The sequence below is a fragment of the Micropterus dolomieu genome, linkage group LG10 (assembly GCF_021292245.1).
Source record: "Micropterus dolomieu isolate WLL.071019.BEF.003 ecotype Adirondacks linkage group LG10, ASM2129224v1, whole genome shotgun sequence".
Lineage (NCBI taxonomy): Eukaryota > Metazoa > Chordata > Actinopteri > Centrarchiformes > Centrarchidae > Micropterus > Micropterus dolomieu.
Genome location: NC_060159.1, coordinates 3,762,416 through 3,783,326, shown reverse-complemented (window position 1 = coordinate 3,783,326; position 20,911 = coordinate 3,762,416). Strand labels below are relative to the sequence as shown.

Genomic DNA, 20,911 nt, shown 5'->3' with positions numbered 1-20,911 from the left:
ATTCAGTTTGGAGTTCAGGAGATTGTCTTGACCAGGACCACACCCCTAAATGCATTGAAGCAACTGCCATGTGATTGGTTGATTAGATAATTGCATTAATGAGAAATTGAACAGGTGTTCCTAATAATCCTTTAGGATTTGAGTGTACAGTCCATTCAGCGGCAAAAACCAGCTGCTCTGTGAGGGGACATAAACTGTTTCCGCTCGGTTTCGAACCGGGGACCTTTCGCGTGTGAGGCGAACGTGATAACCACTACACTACGGAAACTACGTAATACAATATGCAAGCTACGGAAGATGAAACAACTGAAACATGTACATAAATCTTGCGTAAATATTGTTTTTATTGCCAGAATCTCCGAATTGAGTACTGTACAGATGACAATGAGAGTTACCAGAGAACAGATTGAGATAAACTATATTAATGGATCATTACATAATGACTGAAGTTTATAAGTATCTGTAAACACTCTCTACATGATTAACTCTGAATCAGCCACTGAGCAGCACAAACTATTGAGGGGTGCAGTAATGGTCGGTTAATCATGAGGTAGCTATCTGTCTATGCATGTAATGGCTTCCACCAGAAGGCCGCTGGCAGACCTGCTGTAGGATGTGGCTGCCCACCTTAAATGATAATGTAACACTGACAGGGGGACCGCGGAGTATTATGATTAAAAGGCTAATTTTGTCATTATAGTCAGACGATTAGCTTTGTTTCCTTACAAGCTACAGCGATATGAATGTTACATCATCTTTAAATAGGCCGTTTGGTTTGAACACATATGATGCATACAGAGGTGCTTACTCATTTTTAATTTTTGGTAGATTAAGTGACTATTACATTAAGATAGATTCTCTTGGTGTGTCTAAGCTTTGCACTTTAAATTACTTGGGTTCCTGTTATTGTGAACAATTTTGCCTCAGAGTAAGGGTAAGTCAGACAAAATTTTCGTCCGCTCTTTGGTGTTTGGTCCCTAAGTATGTTTTGTTGTTTTAGAGTCAAGTCCTAATTTATTTGAAAATCTTTTTGTCTTACACAATCCTTTTTCCAGTGGTTCTTTTCAGTGTTTTTGACTAATATGTTGTAAATAATGTAAAGATGCTTTGAAAAATGATATTTTGATAATAAAAGATAAAAAAAAAAACACGCCCGATCTCGGACGCTAAGTAGGGTCGGGCCTGGTTAGTACTTGGATGGGAGACCAGCAGAGGGCGCTGTTGCTTCTTCCTTACTGCAGACAGCTTTGAAAAACAGAGCAGCTCCTCTCTGGACTTTTAATCATGTCATTTGCAATTATATATTATCATTTCTAATTTTGACATTATATGCAGATGATTTGCTTTGTTTTCTAACAAAATACAGTACTGTGGATGTTACATCATCTTTGTTCAAAGACCAAATTCTCTCTTCCAGCCACTGATGCTGGCTGTACATCTCTGGCTGTGCTCGTACTGGCTGAGGCTGCCTGTACTTCACCTGGGTCTATGGGACCTGCCACAGACGTCTGGACTGGGTCTGTGCTAGTACTGGCTTAGGCTGGATTTGGATTAACTGTGCTTGTACAGCATCTACTCCACTGACAAAGCAGCCCCTGTAAATTCTTGATATTTCCTATTTATTAATGTGATCAGCTACATCAGGCCCATTCAAACTGGCTCCACCACGTTTCGTTTAATACATTTTCAAAGGGAAAATATTATACTATGACTTGACTGAATTCGTGATGCTTATTATTTGCTAAGAGATGTGCATCCATAGTGCCCAGTCTACCCAGCTGATCAACATTTTAATAGTCAATAGTCAATGTCACTGCTTTCCATCTTGCATTAGTCCAGATTTGTAAACCTTGACTGAGGGACAGATACTGTCTTGTTTGAACATGCTGAGCGCCTTTAATGGAGTGCCATCACAGCTGTGTATTGACTGGACTTATCAGCACCAAATACTGTATAGGCTGGCACAGATGTTGCTGCTAGAACGCACAAACTGAATTTTCAATGTTTACGTGCGACGCGGTTATATTTTTTACGAGCTGCAGTTGTTCAGAAACACAGTCTGGCAAGCTACCAATACAAAGACAGAGCAATAACCCTGCCCAGCTGGGTTAGCAAGACAGACAGAGGAGAGATTCACTGCTGACATCAAAGTTTGAGAGGAGAGAACAGTTTACCTGATTGATTCTGTTCCTGCAGTTCACTTTCACTGAGTTTTTTTCTCTTCTCGTGCCCAAAAGCATAGCTCCCTCTTCATCCTTTCATCAAAATGTAAACACTGACACTCAATTCACCTTTGACAGGAGAGTGAGACGGGGTCCAGCATAACCCAATGTGTTTTTCTATTTCATTCATTAATAAGCACATTAATGAATGAATGAATGAAACATCTTCAGTTCCATGCCAACTGAGCAATGAAGACTGTCTAAAGCTACAGAACAAGCAAATAAGTGGATTTTGTTTTAAGACTGTTTTGTCAATTGTTGTTTCCGAGGTCAAGAATGGTTATTGTTCACCTTTAATATGTGAGCTGAGCTCCAACTGCCTTGTTGGCCCAGTGGGCACACATTTCAAAAAAATCAAGGTACTCCACAGTGACATCTCTGACAATTCATCTGAATCAATCATTATTTACACTTTCAGGCCTCGTTGGCGCAGTAGGCAGCGCGTCAGTCTCATAATCTGAAGGTCGTGAGTTCAAGCCTCACACGGGGCAGGTCTTTTAAAGTCAGATGACAACACAACAGGATAGATACCAGTATATTTGCATAAAAATACTCATCATTCTTTCGGAAGCATACAGCTGACACATAAAGAAGTTTTAAGATTCAAATAATTCCATCAAGAACATACAGCTTCCAAAGTAAGAAGTCCAGCCTTGCTCCTGCTCATCTGTTTAACCAGCATAAGTCTCTATGTGCACACATTCACCACTGACAAAACTGAATACCACATGAACATCTGACACCATGCACACACATTCAACACTGATTACCATTTGCACTTTAATAATGTTTCTTTGTAGTGATCTATCAGTTGGCTGAGTAATTGGGCTGATATCTGACATGTTAGTGGCTAAGATAACCATGTTTATTAGATTGTACTCTGTTTGGAATAATGGAATTATACATGACTTTTCTATGTATTGAATTACAAAAGTAAAGTGGAAAAGAGGCATGATGACAAACAGTGGGGAATAACTTTTGAGGGAGGACAGTGGTGTACTAGCCTCTCATCCTGCTGTTAGACGTTGTTGCAGCAGCAACTGAAGCCTGCGGTGCTCTGCCCTGGGCCGCAAAGTGTTGGAGGGGCATCTTTCAGAAGACAAGTTGATGTGAGAGCGGCCGGGGTCTTAGCGAGACTCTTGCGGTGGAGAGCAAGCCCTATGCAGGATGAAGGGCAACCGGCTCCTGCTTGTGGATTTTGTGGGTGGGCTTAGCGGAGTGATGCGAGCAGCAGAGAAAGACTTTGTATGTTCAATCGTTGCCAACTGCAGCTTTAAACTTGTTGTTACTTGATTTTCTGTTGTATTTACCATCAGGTTCTATTCTATGGTGTCCACAGTGCTATACATGATCATTTCCACAGTTTGATTTGAATAAAGTGAAATGAAAAGTGAAAATTAGATGTTTTCTGTGGAGGACTTTGGTTTCTGACTTTGGTTTTGTGTTCATGTTTTTCCTGTTTAGTCTGTCATAGTTTTGGATTATGTTTGAGTCGTATCTTTTTTTGTTCGTGGACTTGAGCTCGGCGTTCAGCACCATCATCCTGGACATCCTCAGCACCACACTCCCCCAGCTCACTGTGCCAGCCTCCACCTGTCAGTGGATCACAAACATCCTGACTGAGTCAGCAGGTAAGACTGGGGAACATCACATCCAGCACCCAGACTATCAGCAATGGTGCCCCCCAGGGGTGTGTGCTCTCCCCACTACTCTTCTCCCTCTACATCAATGACTGCACCTCAGAAGACCCATCTGTCAAACTCCTGAAGTTTGCTGACGACACAACTCATCCGGGACGGTGATCAGCTGGCGCTCAAAACTATGGAGATGATCGTGGACTTCAGGAGGAGCCCCCCCACTCTGCCGCCCATCACCATACTCAACAGCCCTGTGTCTGCTGTGGAATCCTTCAGGTTTCTGGGATCCACTTTATCCCAGGACCTGAAGTGGGAGCCCAACACTGACACTATCATCAAGAAGGCCCAGCAGAGGAAGTACTTCCTGCGTCAGCTCAGGAAGCTCAACCTGCCTAAGGACCTGCTGATCCACTTCTACACAGCCAACATCCAGTCTGTCCTCTGCACCTCCATCACTGTCTGGTTTGGATCTGCCACCAAAAAGGACAGGAGCAGACTACAACGGACAGTCAGGACTGCAGAAAAAATCATCTGTGCCAACCTGCCCTCCATTCAGGACTTATACATTTCCAGAGTCAGGAAACGGGCAGGAAACATCACTGCAGATCCATCTCACCCCAGACACAACCTGTTCCAGCTTCTTTGGCATTGTGCGCAAAAACCAACAGACTCAAGAACAGTTTCTTCCCACAAGCCATCACTCTGATGAACAGCTGACTCTGACTCACAATGTCAGGAACCATTCCTGTGCAATAACCCAGTAACTCTGCCACCTGTTTACTGGCTACCACTTACTATTTATTCATCATTCTCTATTTCAGAGCTGTTCATACTTTATACCAAATCCACCCATCTCGTGTACATAACACCTGCACATAATACTAATTTATTCCAGCATTCTTTGCACTCATTACACTGTGTACATGTATGCATGTATGTGTATGTGCACATGTATATCACATCCACTCTCGGCATGTTTATTAGTGTCTGGCGGTCATAGGTAGTGTTAACCTGGGTGATCAGTACAAAAAAGTCAAAGCGTGAAGAAAACAATATATAAGCACAAGTAGCCCTGGTTTTACTGATGATTGCTTTGTTGTGTAAGACTTTGATTTCCAAACTTTACATCACAAAATCATTCCATAAAAGATAAACTATGCTTGGTTCATTTGGAGTAAAGCTTGCCACCTTGTATTTCTGTTTCTGTATGTAGTAGGTCTAAACTAAGCAGGACTGGTTACAGGAATGTGATCAGTTTGGGTCTACTACAGTAATTCTACCTTGCTAGGGGTGCTGACTCGACAGGAGCGTTGCTGTTAGCTTGCTTGCTTTTTTTACATAAAATGAAAGCAAACAAACTCACAGTGTTCAGGCTGGTCAGCCACACCCCACAGCAGGTCTGCCTGCAGCCTTCCACTTAAAGCTATTACATGTAGCTAGTTTGCTAACATCCGACTCACACAAGGTTAGCGTGGCTGTATATCATGCACAGGGAAGACTTTGAATCGTTTGCTTCTGTCTGGCTCACCAAGTTGACCAATCCTCCTTTAGAGTGTAGTGTAGTGTAGAGTGTAGTGTAACAGAAATACAGAAATACCAAAACAAATGTAGGTGTACAAAAATGTAGAAATAAATTAAAGACATTTATTTATGTACCAACTTTTATGTATTTGTGCATTTATTTATTTCCGTATTTATTTATGTTATTCTCTAATTACCAACTTCTTTTTATGCATTTATTCATGTATTCTTTTAGTTCTGTATTTATTGACCTTTTCACTTTATTTGATAGTGACAGTACAGAGAGACAGCAAAGGCAGGGGAGAAAGAGGGCATAACCTAATGCAGCAAAAGGCAGGGACGTCACTAGGATTGAAAGACAGGGGGGGCTTAGCCACCAGGGCATGTGAACCTTGTGCTTGCAAACTCTTTTCACTCGTATCTTTTGTTACTGTATTAGAACTACTCTTATGCCAACAACCAGTGAAGAAGCCAAGATGTTAACAGGGAAAAAGCGACCGACATATCCTCGTCTTCCATTTCTCCTCTGTTGAACAAAAGTTACTGTAGCCTAATGTTATCTTTTAGACACATCAAAGTTGCATGGGCGGAATTCACTTAGGCCAGACTGTGCTCCTGCTGACTTCTGCTGTAGGCTATTACTTAAATGCAATCCGTCTTCCCATGTAAATGTATCTATTGTCTATTAGATAAGTTGCAGAGTGGGATTTTGCTCTGTAGTTTGGCATACAAGCATAAAATAGTTTATCATGTAAGCTGTTGATAAGGATCCTATTTAAAGTGGCCACTGTCTGAATTTAATAACCTGGTGGCGGAAGGAATGAAAGATTTAGAGTAACGATTACTACTTGTATGTATGCATGTATGCATGATTGCTTTCATTTTAGTATATTTTCATGTGTGTATGTCTGTGGGTAGATAATCATGTAGAGCCTAGCCTACATTTAGGCACATCTAAATATTTATTTAATGTATTACTGCCAATAAATGTAGAAGGTTAAGTGGGTCAGAATACAGGAAATATAATAAGTATCATGAAATTATTTAGTTTAGGCTATGCTTTGTTGTCCAGACCACTACTGACATCAATTACACTGCTCCCTCAGAATCTCTGCCCTGCCAATCCTCTCTCTCTCTCTCCCCCTCTCTAAATTATCTTCCAATATCCATCTGGTCAACGAATTGAAGGATATACTGTTACAATAGTATTAACCTGGACACTATGACATTTAGTTTTCACTGGCAACAACATTCTATGGGGACGGATTGTTTTGAAATGCTATAGCTAGCTAGACTAACGTTATTGTTTTCTATAGCCAACTACAATATCCCCTTTCCTTCATTATTCATCATTCTCTCTACGTTAGTAGGTGAGTGCTGTTAGTGAGTTACATTTCCATGCCCTCCCATCTCTTTGTGGACGAATGCTGCATTAAAAAAACTTTAAAAAGGACTTAAAGGAAGGTGAAGCTTGAAGGCAAAACAAATATCCACATCTTCACATATTTTATGAGGACTTGTATTTATATTTATTTCCACCAAGTGGCCCAGGAGCTAAAGGATGGAGGGCTGGACAGGACTGGAGCCCTCAGGTGGACAGCCTGGGGGCAAGGGTCTGCCAGGGCCCAAGGGCGGAGAAGCAATGAATGATGGCCTGGATGCTGGCAATGTAAGCAGGTCCGCTCTGGAGGTCCAGACAAGCGGAGCAGCTCTGGAGTCCTGTGACGTAGGTGGGACTGCTCTGGAAGACGGCGACAAAGCTGGAGGTCAGGAAAGACATCCGGTACAAGATGATTCGCTGCAAGTCAGGACAGGCTGCTGTATAAGCATCCAGCTTTTGAAATACAGGATTAGAGGAAGACTGTCAGACTGAAAGACAGGCAGGTCACCGGAGTCTGCTGCAGGCCAGGAACTGAGGACCACTGCAGCTCAGCAGAAACAGGTGTTGCCAGGGCTGCCGACTGTGGATCTGACAGGGCAAGTGGCAAGTTCTGTGTTGCTGGGCTGGATGCTAGAAGGCTGAGGTGCAGAGACTAGAGTGACTGGTTCAGGAGTAACAGGATGAGGAAGAAAGTTAAGAAAACATTGCCAGTGGGAACATGCCACCAAGTTGACAAATTCAAGATTTCACTTCTAGAAGCAAGTGAGGTTCCTCAGGAAGCATGGATTTTCATAAAAAACATCCTGAGGTGGCGATGCGAGGAGAAATTAGCTGGAAAGAGTAGAGGGCAGAGATAGTGGATGGCAGGACTGATAGATAAAGGTGAGTGTCATGGGCACTTTAGGGATTAGAAGGCAGATAAGCAGGGAGGCAGGCAGGCATAAGATGAGGGGTGATTGAGGCACAAGGGCAAGAGAGTTAGGGACAGACTAGGAATCAACATGAAGAATTTAATCACAAAACTAGAGCCCACTAAAAACTAAACTAGAATACCACTGTACCTGAGCCAATAATCTGGCACCAAATGGATGAAGAACTGTGGTTGAAATACTGCCAGGCTGATGAGCCAATGGATATCAGGTGGGCAGGTCCATTAGATGTGCAGAATCAGCAGAGATCCAGGAAATGAGGGATTGCCATGACCACACCACACACAAAGGAAACGTGAAGTTGAACAGCACATGAGCCTGGATTACCCGTATCTATATTATTATTATTGGATATTATAATATGCTGCTCTGTAGCATGGTGGTACAACAGCAGATACTTTTGTTGCTCTTTCCAGATGGCAGCAGGGTGAACAGGCTATGGCTGGGTGAGTACTGTCTTTTAGTATCCTTTCGACTCTGCAGGCACCTCACCGATATTGATATGCAATATATGGGTACCAATGATCTTCTGAGCAGTTTGAATCACCCACTGCAGAGCCCTCCAGTCCGGGGCCATGTGCATCCAATGCCAGTTTGTGATGTTTCTGTCATGGGCAGTTGAGTGCAGCGGTAGGAAACAGAGGAGTGGACCCAAATGCAGACAGAGGCGAGGGAATTGCAGTCCAACAAATATTTATTAACCAAGTAAAATAGGCTTACACTGGGAGCTCAGTGGCAACTGAACAAACAAAAGTTACTCCAAACTAAAACATAATCCACAGGGAAAAAAACAAAAGGAACAAGGTACAAAACATGGATCAATCCACAAGTTCAGGACAGAACACTCCACACAGACAAGGACATCACAAACACTGAACACAACTGAGGACAATATATACACAGGCAAAGAAGCAGGGAGGGAAGCACAGCTGAAACAAATCAGGTAATCAACAACAGGAACAAAGCTAGACAAAAACACCAGGCACAGAAGATTCCAAAATAAAGCAGGAAGTAAAGTCCTTGGGAAGACACAAGGACAGATCTACCAAAATAAAACACAAAATATGGAAAGACTGCAAAATCAGGGCATGGACAGAGACGGACTAAAGAGGAGACAGGACTACACTAAAACATGCATACATAAGACTAAGGACTAAGACACAGACCAAAATAATAAAACAGAAGTACACAGACCAGGAAAAACACTAAACATGAACTAAAGCACAAGACTAAGAACTAAAACGCAGGACTAAGAACTAAGATAAGAGACAAGACAGATACTAAGAACTTAAACATGCAAATGGACAAAACACTAGATTAAGCTACAAAACCCCAAATGTGACAAGATCAAATAAAGCTTACAGAACCAAACCTATGAAAACAGACTAAACAGGAAAAACATGAACACACAACCAAATCCTAACAGTTTACAGTCAGGATGCTTTCCATTGCTCCTCTGTAAAAGTTAAGAAAAACTTGGCACAGGTATTTTTCCTTCTTAAGATTCTCTGTGATACTGATTCCCAGGAACCTAAAACTGTTCACCTGCTCCACCTCAGTTCCACTGATGTAGACAGAAGTGTATGTCTTTGTATCCTTTTTCCTAAAATCATCGATCAGCTCCTTGATTTTGCTGTTGAGCGGTAGGTTGTTCTTATTGGTTGTTATCGATTTTCACCCAATAGGAAGTCTCATCGTTTATGATGGTGGTATCTGCAAACTTCACAACAGAGTCCTCTCCATGTGGGGGATATAAAAACTTTAAACAGCCTAAATACATTTACTTTAGGCTCAATAATAATGGATATTGGCATACACAGGAAAGAATTAATTATAATCCAATCACATTTGCACACCAACGTCACTGAAATCATGTCTTTTTGCACAAGACAGAAATTACAGCGAACTGTGGAAATCTAAACCTTGTAGTTTATATTGTGCTCACATGGTGCAATTTCCTAAATGTAGTTGTGTTATATCAAATAACCACAAACAAACTGAAACGCAACAAACTTGCTGTTATGTAGTATTCCAGTAAGGCAGTTCTAGTTGGTTTTTGTAATGAAGCTACCGTCTGCAGTGGGCTGTGTGCATTGTACTTGGTGGGAACTTGGAGGCTACAGGGGCCCAGCGTCACATTTTTGTCCTGGAACCCCCAAAACGGTTAATACAGCCATGCCCTACTAGGGTCCCATGTGATACTTAAAAGCAGAGCCCATAGCCACCATTGAGGACAATGAGGCCATGGTCCCTGTTCTTTTCCTGATAATTGAGGATTTCAGCAACATGGAGTTTAGATTTAACATTTAAAACTTACACATGATGCAAGGTATTTTATTGGCTGATTTGAGTGTTTTTAGACGCAGTATATTAAAATTATTTTAAATAAGAAATCAGTATGGCCACTTTTTTATTCCTGGAAGTGTGGTGGAGGCATTTAGATCACAGTTAGAATTAAAATGACAAAACATTTAATCTAGAAAGAAATCCTACTTGTTTGAGAGGGGATGAGGTCATTCAAGGTGTGTCTTTGTTTGGAGGCACGACGACCCTGCTTCAGAATTGCTTTATGTCTTATTGCACCTTTAAGCACTTAAGAGAAAAGGCTGGAAACTGAGGCGTTCTTGTTTCACATTTGAAAGTTACCCACATTTATTTTGAAGGTTATAAGCGGAAGTCAGCACTTTCACACCACTTGGCTTGAGATATTTGCATACGGAACGTGCGCTGTCGCTGACTTCCGTGGTAAGAAGTGAACTACTACAACCGTCCGCAGCTCGTTTAGTTTGTTCTGCTGTTGTCTCTGTCTCTCTTTGAACTGCCACGGCGGAACTCGTTATAACAGCCGCTGCGAAGACTGTGCGTGCGTTCATCTGAAAAGTTGAGTATAAACCCATTACGACCTCCTTTTGTGTAAGAAGTCTGACTTATATTTATCCACGTACGTGCATATGAGCACGTCGAGTTTTGTAAAGATACCGCTGGTGCTTTTATCTTTGGCGTCTGTACAAGAAAATGGTGAGTTAACGTTAACCACCCGGCTTGAAATTCAAAACATACCGTGGAACTTAAGTTACTGTAAATAGTTCAAAGTTATTTTGGCTGACAGCCATTGTGTGTCTCTCCAACACAGAGAAGTTATTCTCCACATATCTGGAACGCTAGCGTCTTGTACGTGTAGACTTTTGTGTCTCATTTTCCCACAAACAGTTGGCTTTCAGTCGGGCGAGGCTGCTGTAATCCATGGAAGAACAAGTTAAACTGAGGAACAGCTACCGTTACTTAATATTTCACTGAATGTGGAAAATACCTTTAAACTCTACATATGTTGTAAATAATGTTACATGGTCAGGTGATGGAATATCTACACTACAAATGTAAGTCTTGATGATGTGACAGCAGCACAGCTGGGGAGTCAAATAAAAGAACAAGAAAAAAGACTTTGAAAGGTATTAAAACAATTGAAACAATACATTCTTTTTCACATAAAGTTTTAATACTTAATATGGTTGCCACCATATGGACTGGACTATTCTGCTAAATTGTTATTCATGATAAACCACACTTTTTATTTATTTAATTAGGGATGCTCTGATTTGATTTTTTCTCCCTCAATATGATACTTTAAACTCAAGGGATCTGCTGATACCGAGTACTGATCTGATACCTGGTATATAGTGATAAATAAAGGCATAGGCATCAAGGATTCCTGTGGTATTAAACCCAGTGTATGGGAATGGTGAGACAAAATATAATTTATCAAAGAAATGAGTAGTGTAGAAACTAGTCATAATCGCACAGTCGCTGGATAAAGGATGTGAACCCTTTGGAATTACCTGGATTTCTGCATAAACTGGTCATAAAATGTGATTTGATCTTCACCTAAGTGAAGACAAACACAGTCTGCTTAAACTAACCCCACACAAACAGTTACATGTATTTTGTTTTTATTGAACACACGGTGTAAATATTCACAGTGCAGGGGGGGAAAAAACTATGTGAACCCTTGGATTTAATAATTGGTTGACCCTCCTTTTGGCTACAAAAACCTCAACCAGACGTTTCCTGAAGTTGCCGATCAGACCTGAACAACTATCAGGAGGAATTTTTGGACCATTCCTCTTTACAAAACTATTTCAGTTAAGCTAAATTAATGGGATGTGTGAAGCTGTCTTGAATTCATGCCACAGCATCTCAATTGGGTTGAGGTCAGGACTCTGACTGGGCCACTCCAGAAGGCGTATTTTCTAAAGCTTAAGCCATTCTGTAGTTGATTTACTTCTGTGCTTTGGGTCGTTGTCCTGTTGCATCACCAGTCTGTTAAGCTTCAATTGGTGGACAGATGGCCTTACATTCTCCTCTAAAATTTTCTGGAATAAAACGTTTTTCTGTCGATGATAGCAACCCTTGCAGGCTTCCCCCCCCCCCCCCCACCGTACTTCACAGTTGGGATGATGTTGTGATGTTGGTGTGCTGTACCTTTTTTTTCCTTCACACATAGGGTTGTGTGTTCCTTCCAAACAACTCAACTTTGGTTTCATCTGCCATCGGCAGTATGTTTTATAAAGTCACCTAAAGACACAGAACTCGTCTTTTTTCCGCATTTTTCCACCCGCGATCGGTTATCACGGTCCGGCAACAGGTGCGCCGCATGCCGGCTTGTTAATGACGCAGCCTATGAAACAGCCAAAGCCAACATTAGCACTCTAGTATCTACTGTTGCTTTACCTGGTCCATGACCTGTAACGTAATGGGGTACCAAGTTTTTTTACCAAGTGAAGTCTCTGTGAGTGAACATATGAACATAAGATGATTTTATAGGGCAGGGCAGCTCTAACCAACACCTCCAATCTTGTCTCATTGATTGGACTCCAGGTTGGCTGACTTCTGACTCCAATTAGCTTTTGAAGAAGTCATTAGCGTAGGGGTTCACATACTTCTCCCACCCTGCACTGTTAATGTTTACATGGTGTGGTCAATAAAAACATATAATTGTTGTGTAGTTTTACTTTAAGCAGTGTTTGTCGTTGTGATTTAGATGATCAGATCAAATTTTATGACCTATTTATGCAGAAATCCAGGTAAAGGATTCACATACTTTTTCATGCATCTGTACATAAATGTTTTTTCTCTCCCAATTTTCTTATCTGTCTTGAAACAATACTGAAGTACATATTCTCATGTGTATATTTTAAAGTGTTTTTGGTCACCGTAATCATTCCTCTGTCCACGCTAGCCTTAGAGAGATACCTTTCTGAGGTGATTGCCGTGTAAATGATGGGACACAAAATCACAGCCTGATCACATTATATCTGCCTTGGCTTTAGTTGCTGTCATAACCTTTGCGCTAACTTGATGTCTATGTTTCGGCAGCACCATGAGTCTACGAGAGATCAGTGAGAACGTGAAGCTGGCCCGCGAATATGCCTTGCTGGGAAACTACAGCTCGGCCAGTGTTCTCTATCATGGATTGCTGGAACAAATCAAGAAGTATGTGTACACCGTGCGGGACAGCAGTTTTCAACAGAGATGGCAGCAGGTAATTTTGGCATTAAAAATGTATCAGATAAAACTTAACAAATCCTGTTTTTTCTGATGTTTATCTGTGTTTTGTTTCTCAGTTGTGGCAAGAAATTAGTGAGGAGAATCAACAGGTTCAGGACATAATGTCGACTCTGGAGAACTTTCAGCTGGACACAACGCCTGCTAAACCCAGTAACCATGATGACTGTGAAATAAGGCCTGTGCACGTGGAACAGAGGTATTGCAGTTAGTTACTTACATTGAAAATTAATGAACGGCCTCATGCATTGCTTTAGTAAACGTTCTTTGTTTACTTTTACACCAACTTTGATACTGTTGGAACACTGCAGACCTAGTGCACAGATTTATGATCGGGGGTTGTATAAGCTATTTGTCTGTGAACAATAGCCCTGATGTAGTCACATGATTCAGATTAGTAAACCTGAGGCCCTGATGTGAGACGGTTTTGTTCCTGCTCTGCCCTCTGGAAAGGTGGCCTGTAAACTTTATGCTACCTCTTGGTGTGTTTTTCACTTCACTTAAACGTCTTGTATTAGTCTTCCGTTAAAACACTTGATGAGCATTATATCGCATATCCTATAGTGTCTCATACATATACACATGTGTGGCCTCCAGGGAATTTCTAAAAATGTATTGGTGATTAATTTGACAGAAACAGGATATGCATACATACTGAATAGTCATGAATAGTCAGATTTCAAAAGTCTTTGTGCCTTAGTCTGTCTAGTGTCTTCGTCCAGTCCAGATTGAATCATATCACTGATTAGTGCCCTGCGTGAATAAAACCACAACTAAACCGATATCATGAGTAACATAATTGTTTGGAATGATAAAGACGCATGAAAGGCTGATGGTTGTTAATAGCTCCATCTTCCTCTTCTCTTTTGAAAGACATTCTCCCTGTCCTGTCAGGAGGCCTGCTAACCCCTATAAAGACAGCAAACCTCCCAACAACCGCCTGAGCGTGGCTGTGAGGGCCCAGCTGAGGCACTCGCCTCGCGGACCCAATGGGGACAGAAGCAAGCCCTCCAAGGGCAAAGAAAAGAAGGAGGCAAAGGAGGCCTCTGGCAAAGCAAAGGATGATAAGGTGAACACCATGTTGGTGGTTTCAACGCAACATGATACAGCATATATTCAGAGACGACTATTTACATTGTTGATTAAACGGTATCCACATGCTGCTTGTTTACCTGCAGCCATGCCTAGCCTGTAATTCCAGTTTTCAGCTTGGGAGAAATCGGACCACATGGGTTACATTCAGGAAACGGGGGAAGAGTAATAATGTTTTGTGTCTGCATTCCAGAACAAAGGAGATGTCCAGGAGAAAGAAGTGAGAAAGTTTGACGGGACAGGATATGATAAGGACCTTGTGGACGCTCTAGAAAGAGATATTATATCTCAGAATCCAAATGTTAAATGGTATATGTTCACCTGTTTATATTCATCACTTACGCTTGTAGACTATTGGATAATGTTACTCCTGCTTTCAGTCTTTAGCTAGTAGTGAGCTAGGCTAACTAAAAGCCTCATCAGTAGAAGATGCTTAAGAGTCTTATTCACTTAGGATAAGATGGCAAACAAGCATATTTCCAATGATGGTGGATTGTATCTTTTTTCAGAAAAAAAGTTCTTCACATTATGTTAACACTTAATATGAAATTACATTGATCTTGGGATTAAAAACCCACATGCTAATAATAGCCTGCCAGACCTGCAACAAATATAGCAAAAAAACATTGTCATTGCTTGAACGCTAAATTGTTTTGAAATTAGAATTTTTATTTAGGGTGTGCTCAAAATGGTAATGATATTTTAAAGCTGAAAAGAGTTGACCATTGATTTTCTCAATTAAAATGACATTATGTTATTTTCTGACGCTAACTAGCAGTTCGGCATACATTTCATAAATGAATGGAATTATAATTTCAAAGTTAATCTAAGACCTCTGAACAGGGCTCTGAGGAATTTGGGCTTGTTATGGTTACTTGTCCTGTCAATCTGTGGAACTATTGATAACCACAGCAGTATAGAGCTGTGCAGAGCTAGAAAAGCTCGTTCGCAGCTAGAAAAACATGCCATTATATTAGAAGGTGAAGATTCTTACTCCGCAAGAATGGTAGGAAGTGTGTGTGTGGTTTATCAAGCACCTTTCTTGGCATGATCACTGGCCTTCCTGAGAACTGCCAGGTGTCTTCTCTGTCTAACCTGTTTCTTTAGGGACGACATTGCAGACTTGGAAGATGCAAAAAAACTCCTGAAAGAAGCAGTCGTGTTGCCCATGTGGATGCCAGCATTTTTCAAAGGGATACGAAGACCATGGAAGGTGCTGATTTAAAGAGATTTTAGTTTTTATTTGTTTTGTAATGTGTCACTGATGTCAATGCACAAAACCTTTTTTTTTTACTTTAGGGAGTGCTTATGGTCGGACCTCCAGGCACTGGGAAAACACTTTTGGCCAAGGCAGTTGCTACCGAGTGCAGAACCACATTTTTCAACGTCTCTTCATCTACTCTCACCTCCAAGTATAGAGGGGAGTCTGAGAAGCTAGTTCGCCTTCTCTTTGAAATGGTAAGACTTTATTTATGTGATTGGTAACCAGGTAATGTTGTTTTTAAACTAAACATTCAACTGTCAACATGAATCTGGAATACCAAGTAAAATTCTCATAATATAGTGAAAAAAACTGGGGTCTGACAAAACGTCTCCCATTCATTTGTAAAATTCATGGGACTCCTGTATTACAGTGAATCACACACTTTGCCATGTCATTTCCCCTCACTTCTCTCTCATGTATGCCACAACATGTCCATCAGAAAACATAGCAAACTGTTTTGAGATTGAACTCGCCCGTGATGTTGCAGGTGTGGATGTGATGGTTGACACTGTTGTGCGTTTTATGCTCATTGTTTTCGTATTCTTGACTCTGTAGTAGCCTATGTCTATTTTTGATGCGCTGTTATCAGTATTTTTCCTGTTCTGCCGTTATTTGTAATTATCTACTGACCTCGAACTGAACCTCAGTTACATTTCCTAAAATCACTTATGCTGAAGACCATTTAAAATGTTTTTTCATCTGAGCCCTTATTTCCCCACCACCTTTCAACACAAAATGTTGGCAAAGCTCGCAGCATATTACTTATTGCAGAATAATGTTAATGATGAATGTTCTTTTAAACTGTAAAATCTATCTAACTTAACGTTAGCTTGTTAAATCTACCTTTCTCTTGCGGTCTTCCTCAATACTCTTCTCTCCCTGCCTCTCTTCGGATGTGTGTTGCCAGGTGTGGTGCTGTGGTGTCCTCACTGTCATGTCATACTAAAAGCCTTCGCAGAGTCATATAATTGCGACTTCATGACATTTCATAAAATTCTGATACCTAATCCCTCTTTCTCTCTAGATTTATTTGGAATTAACTATTAAATATTTGACAGTGTACCTGATTAACTTACTGTACCTGTACTAACTTAGAAACAGTTTGAGAATAGCAAAGAGTTTTTTATTGGACTCAGTCATTGTGTGTGTTCTTGTACAGGCACGTTTTTACGCTCCCACTACGATCTTCATTGATGAAATTGACTCCATGTGCAGCCGCAGAGGGACATCGGAGGAGCATGAGGCCAGCCGGAGAGTCAAGGCAGAGCTACTGGTGCAGATGGATGGTATAATGCCTATGAGACGTTCTTGTACACTGACAATAACACAGCCACACTTGTATTATATTATATTCTAAGTATTATATTTGCTGTTAGAATTTTATTCTGTGGAACCATTTTATCTGTCCAAAATGATTTGAAACAAGCGACCATTAGTTTTCTGCAGCATTGCCTATTTTCCAGCTTTCAAAAATATGTAAACTGTTTTTTAACTGCAAACAAACCCCAGATAGAAGTGGTTATTTTTCTGAGGCTTTTCCCAGTATTATGGCTTTTGTGCAGGTGTCGGTGGAGCATCAGAAAATGATGACCCGTCCAAGATGGTGATGGTGCTGGCTGCCACCAACTTCCCATGGGACATTGATGAGGCTCTGAGAAGACGGCTGGAGAAGAGGATCTACATCCCTCTACCTTCAAGTACAGTCATTTTTTGCTGCTAGACGGTGTAGTCGCTAGAGGTCTCGTGAAAAATGTGATTCAGTGAAAGTGATCGAAGTTACTGCAGACTAATATGACGTGAGCTTTTACTGCTCAGCAACTAGAAAACACGACAGATGGACAACAGAGGTCCAGACAGAAAGACTTCATAATGTCTATTAATTGCAACCTTCCTTTGTAATGTGGGATCATACTGGATTAACCTGCCATGGAGGCCCTGCAGAAAAAACAAGCCGTTGGGCCCCTACTTACCCCCACATTCCTTGCATTCTGTACCCTGTCACCTTCAAGTACAGTGCACAAAGCAGATCCGCATGCAGCTTCATTATGTTTTGAGCACCAGTAAACAACCGGTAATCTTTTGCTGCAATACTGCCTGATTATGAGCATGTAAGCACAAAGTCAACATAAATACCAAGTTCCAAAGCTAGAATTTGACACTCAATACAGGGCCTCAAGTTCAGATTAAAATGCATAGTGGTGGATATCCCCAAACAAATTCACAATTAATGTTATTACCACAAACCAACTGAGAGGCAGTGAACCTGGGTCTTTCTGGGACCCAAGAGCATCTGTCTGTATGTATTCCAGCCAACCTTGATCGGGGCCCTTTACACGTGTTACCTGTAGGGATGCACCGAACGTTCGGCCACCAAAAATAATTGGCTGAAAATAGCAAAAAAAAGCACTTTCGGTGTTCGACCTAATAAGTCAAAAGACCGAATAATTTTTACCGAACAATTACGCTGACATGTTGGCAGAGTGGAAGAATTTTAAAGACGCACAAATGTCTGTTTGCAGACACTGTTCTGCTGAATTGTCTCCTAGCACACCCACTCCATCTGTGGCTGACTTCTTAGAAAAGGCAACAAACGGTCTGACCCGCTTTGACTGTTTCTGTCAATCGTTACTGGAAGGTGAATAAGCTAGCTGCACCTACATTTGGAGTGCACACGTATTAAAGCCTTTATGGTAAATCCACTGAAACGGCCCAGTGCGAGCTGACAGGCAGGTTAGAGACTTTATCCTGTTAGTTTGTCTCAAGTGTTGCAGTATGAGAGTCCTACCTGAAGAGAGGCTGTGAAGACTTCATGTTACGCCATACGAGAACTACACACATTATTTATCAAACTGGGTCAGACTTGAGGAATTTAGTGTGAGGATACACACGTGACAACGTCCGGTTTTCAAAATAAGGTGTCTGTACAGGATGGAAATAGGATTAATTGGATTATAGTCACAGAAAGTATAAAACATAGTACATTTGTTCATTAGAAGTAAATGGACACATGTAATTTACTTTACTGGACCCTCTCGGGCCCCCCACCATAGTCCCTCCAAATCCTGTGGGAAACACTGAGTAAAAAGCACATTTTGACTATTTAATTTATGCAACGGTAAAAAAGGCAAAATAAATGGAAAATAATGTAAAAAACCTTGTTGAGTACTCGGGAAAGTTTTTCATAATTGGCTTTCGCCAAGAATTTTCATTTCGGTGCATCCCTAGTTACCTGGTTGGTGTATACTGTATGTGGTAGGTGCTGTAGGCAGAATCATGCTGCATCACGCTGCATTTACATTTGCAGACAAAGGGCGAGTAGAGCTGCTCAGGATCAACCTGAAGGAACTGGAGCTGGCCAGCGATGTGGACTTGAATAAGATTGCAGAGCAGATGGAGGGTTACTCAGGAGCCGACATTACCAACGTGTGCAGGTCAGCCATCACTGCTATTTTTCATCCTTCAAACCAATGTTGAACTTAATGGTAGTTTCTATTTCTATCAGAAATGAAACCACAAAGATATGCACAGAATATGACCGGTTATTGCTACACTAGATAAAATACACTAAGATTTTAGTGTCCTTTACCTCCCCATAGTTCCTGTTTATATCTCATTCACTGTCAAATTGAGTCAATACTGTAAAGTACTGAGTCTGCATTTTGCTGCTGTTCACCACCACCGTAACCTTTTGGAAAAATAGATGTGACTTGCAGCAAGTTGGTTGAATGCATTTACAGAGGTGTTACAATTTCTAATTAAAGTTGAGTGTCATCTCCTTAAATCATTTGAAATCCTTTTTGCAGGAATATGCTGTTGTATATGCTTTTATGATTCCAAATCAAAATGGTCTGTTAACAAAACTTAAATGGGGACACTTACTGACATTATAAATGTGTGGATTAAAAAAAAAAAATCTGTTTCCTTTTTTGTTATTGCAGTCCGTAAATCAATTTAAGATTTCAGAAGAGCACAATAAAAGCAACCACTGAAAGGATTATTGTTTTGACTAATTCATGCAATAAAAAGCCTCTATTTGAATGTCTGCTGAAACTGAGAAATTTTACTTTTATTGTGTGATGCTGCAGGGATGCCTCTCTGATGGCCATGAGGCGAAGAATCGAGGGCCTCACGCCAGAGGAGATCCGCAACATCTCCCGGGACGAGATGCACATGCCAACCACCATGGAGGACTTTGAGTCAGCTCTGAGGAAAGTGTCCAAATCTGTGTCTGCATCCGATCTGGAGAAGTATGAAAAGTGGATCGAAGAGTTCGGGTCCTGCTGAAAAAACACTAGCATTTGAGTTGTCTTTGTCTGGATGTGCAACTGTTGTTGGAAGATGGTGAGTTTTAGTAGTGAGGTTGTGGCTGTGTATTTGTCTGAATAATTCAGGTGACTGAATGTATAAAGTAGGTTTATTAATTTAGGTAAATATGTGCACTTGAAAAATGGCACCTATTATACATTATGTTAATGTTATGCAAAAGTCTCAATCTAAAATCTGAAGAGTCAACTTGAGGTGTGATCTAGTTTTCTTTCAAATTATGGCATTTGTTACTTTAATGATCCTGAAATCAACAAACATGTTCAACATGCAAGACAAAATTAGCTGTAGCTGAAGAACACATTGTTTCAATAGACCGTAGAGTTCATTTTCAGATATTTTACTGTGACTTTGCCTTCCCAAGTGTCATAATATTTGCTTAGTATCACTGTGTCTGACAGTGATACTAAGCTTACTGCCAATCAAATGTTACTCCTGTCTTTTTGTAATGCACTTGATTTTTAGTGCGGTGGTTTTGATTTTTGGAAATATAAATTCCTACAAATATAACGCTAACAAGATATTTCTATGAATAAAGTTAACAAGGATTACATGAATACATGGAAGTGTTTTTACTAAGCAGTGTGTCTGCTGGGGAAACAACACTCAGATGACATACTGAAACATTTCTAACTTGAGTATGCATTATAGGCATGCTGGCTCCAGAAGCGTTGCATGGTACGGGAGTCTTGTGACTGTTCTTCAAAACATTTGTTTATTACTGTATTTGGTTCAACATGGACATGGTTTGTCAAGTCAGTTGTCAAACCAAAGTCAAAATCAAACATGAGTCCATCAGTTTTAAGATATTGCTGATGTGAAATAAACAGTTTCTGCACATTTTTATCATATCGACTTTACGGCTTAAGTGTGAGTATAAGTGCAGGGCTCAGAAGTCATTAAAAAAGTTTATTGTGGGGCACCCTGGTGGCCTAAGGGTTTAAGATGCTGACCATATAATCACAACTTTCCCAGTTCAT

General features: G+C 40.9%; 1 protein-coding gene and 2 non-coding genes across 6 annotated transcripts; 2 read left to right on the top strand and 1 right to left on the bottom strand.

The window, feature by feature from the left end:
• Nucleotides 1-195: 195 nt before the first annotated feature.
• Nucleotides 196-268, bottom strand: trnav-cac. The gene has a single exon. It is a non-coding gene; the product is annotated as a tRNA-Val (tRNA).
• Nucleotides 269-2,640: 2,372 nt separating this feature from the next.
• Nucleotides 2,641-2,713, top strand: trnam-cau. Its single transcript has one exon. It is a non-coding gene; the product is annotated as a tRNA-Met (tRNA).
• Nucleotides 2,714-7,990: 5,277 nt separating this feature from the next.
• Nucleotides 7,991-20,488, top strand: katna1 (katanin p60 (ATPase containing) subunit A 1). Of its 4 annotated transcripts, none has more exons than XM_046061068.1 (11): nucleotides 7,991-8,136; nucleotides 13,064-13,229; nucleotides 13,312-13,451; nucleotides 14,147-14,321; nucleotides 14,538-14,653; nucleotides 15,452-15,557; nucleotides 15,644-15,802; nucleotides 16,768-16,894; nucleotides 17,171-17,305; nucleotides 18,913-19,039; nucleotides 19,694-20,488. In XM_046061068.1, the coding sequence occupies exons 1-11, from the start codon at nucleotides 8,129-8,131 to the stop codon at nucleotides 19,890-19,892; spliced, it is 1,458 nt and encodes a 485-aa protein (XP_045917024.1). In that variant the 5' UTR covers nucleotides 7,991-8,128; the 3' UTR covers nucleotides 19,893-20,488. The 4 variants fall into 4 exon arrangements, with proteins under 4 accessions (XP_045917024.1, XP_045917021.1, XP_045917022.1 ...); XM_046061065.1 differs by having other exon boundaries at nucleotides 7,993-8,136; nucleotides 14,126-14,321; XM_046061066.1 differs by lacking the exon at nucleotides 7,991-8,136 and adding an exon at nucleotides 10,413-10,570 and having other exon boundaries at nucleotides 14,126-14,321.
• The last annotated feature ends 423 nt before the right edge of the window (nucleotides 20,489-20,911 follow it).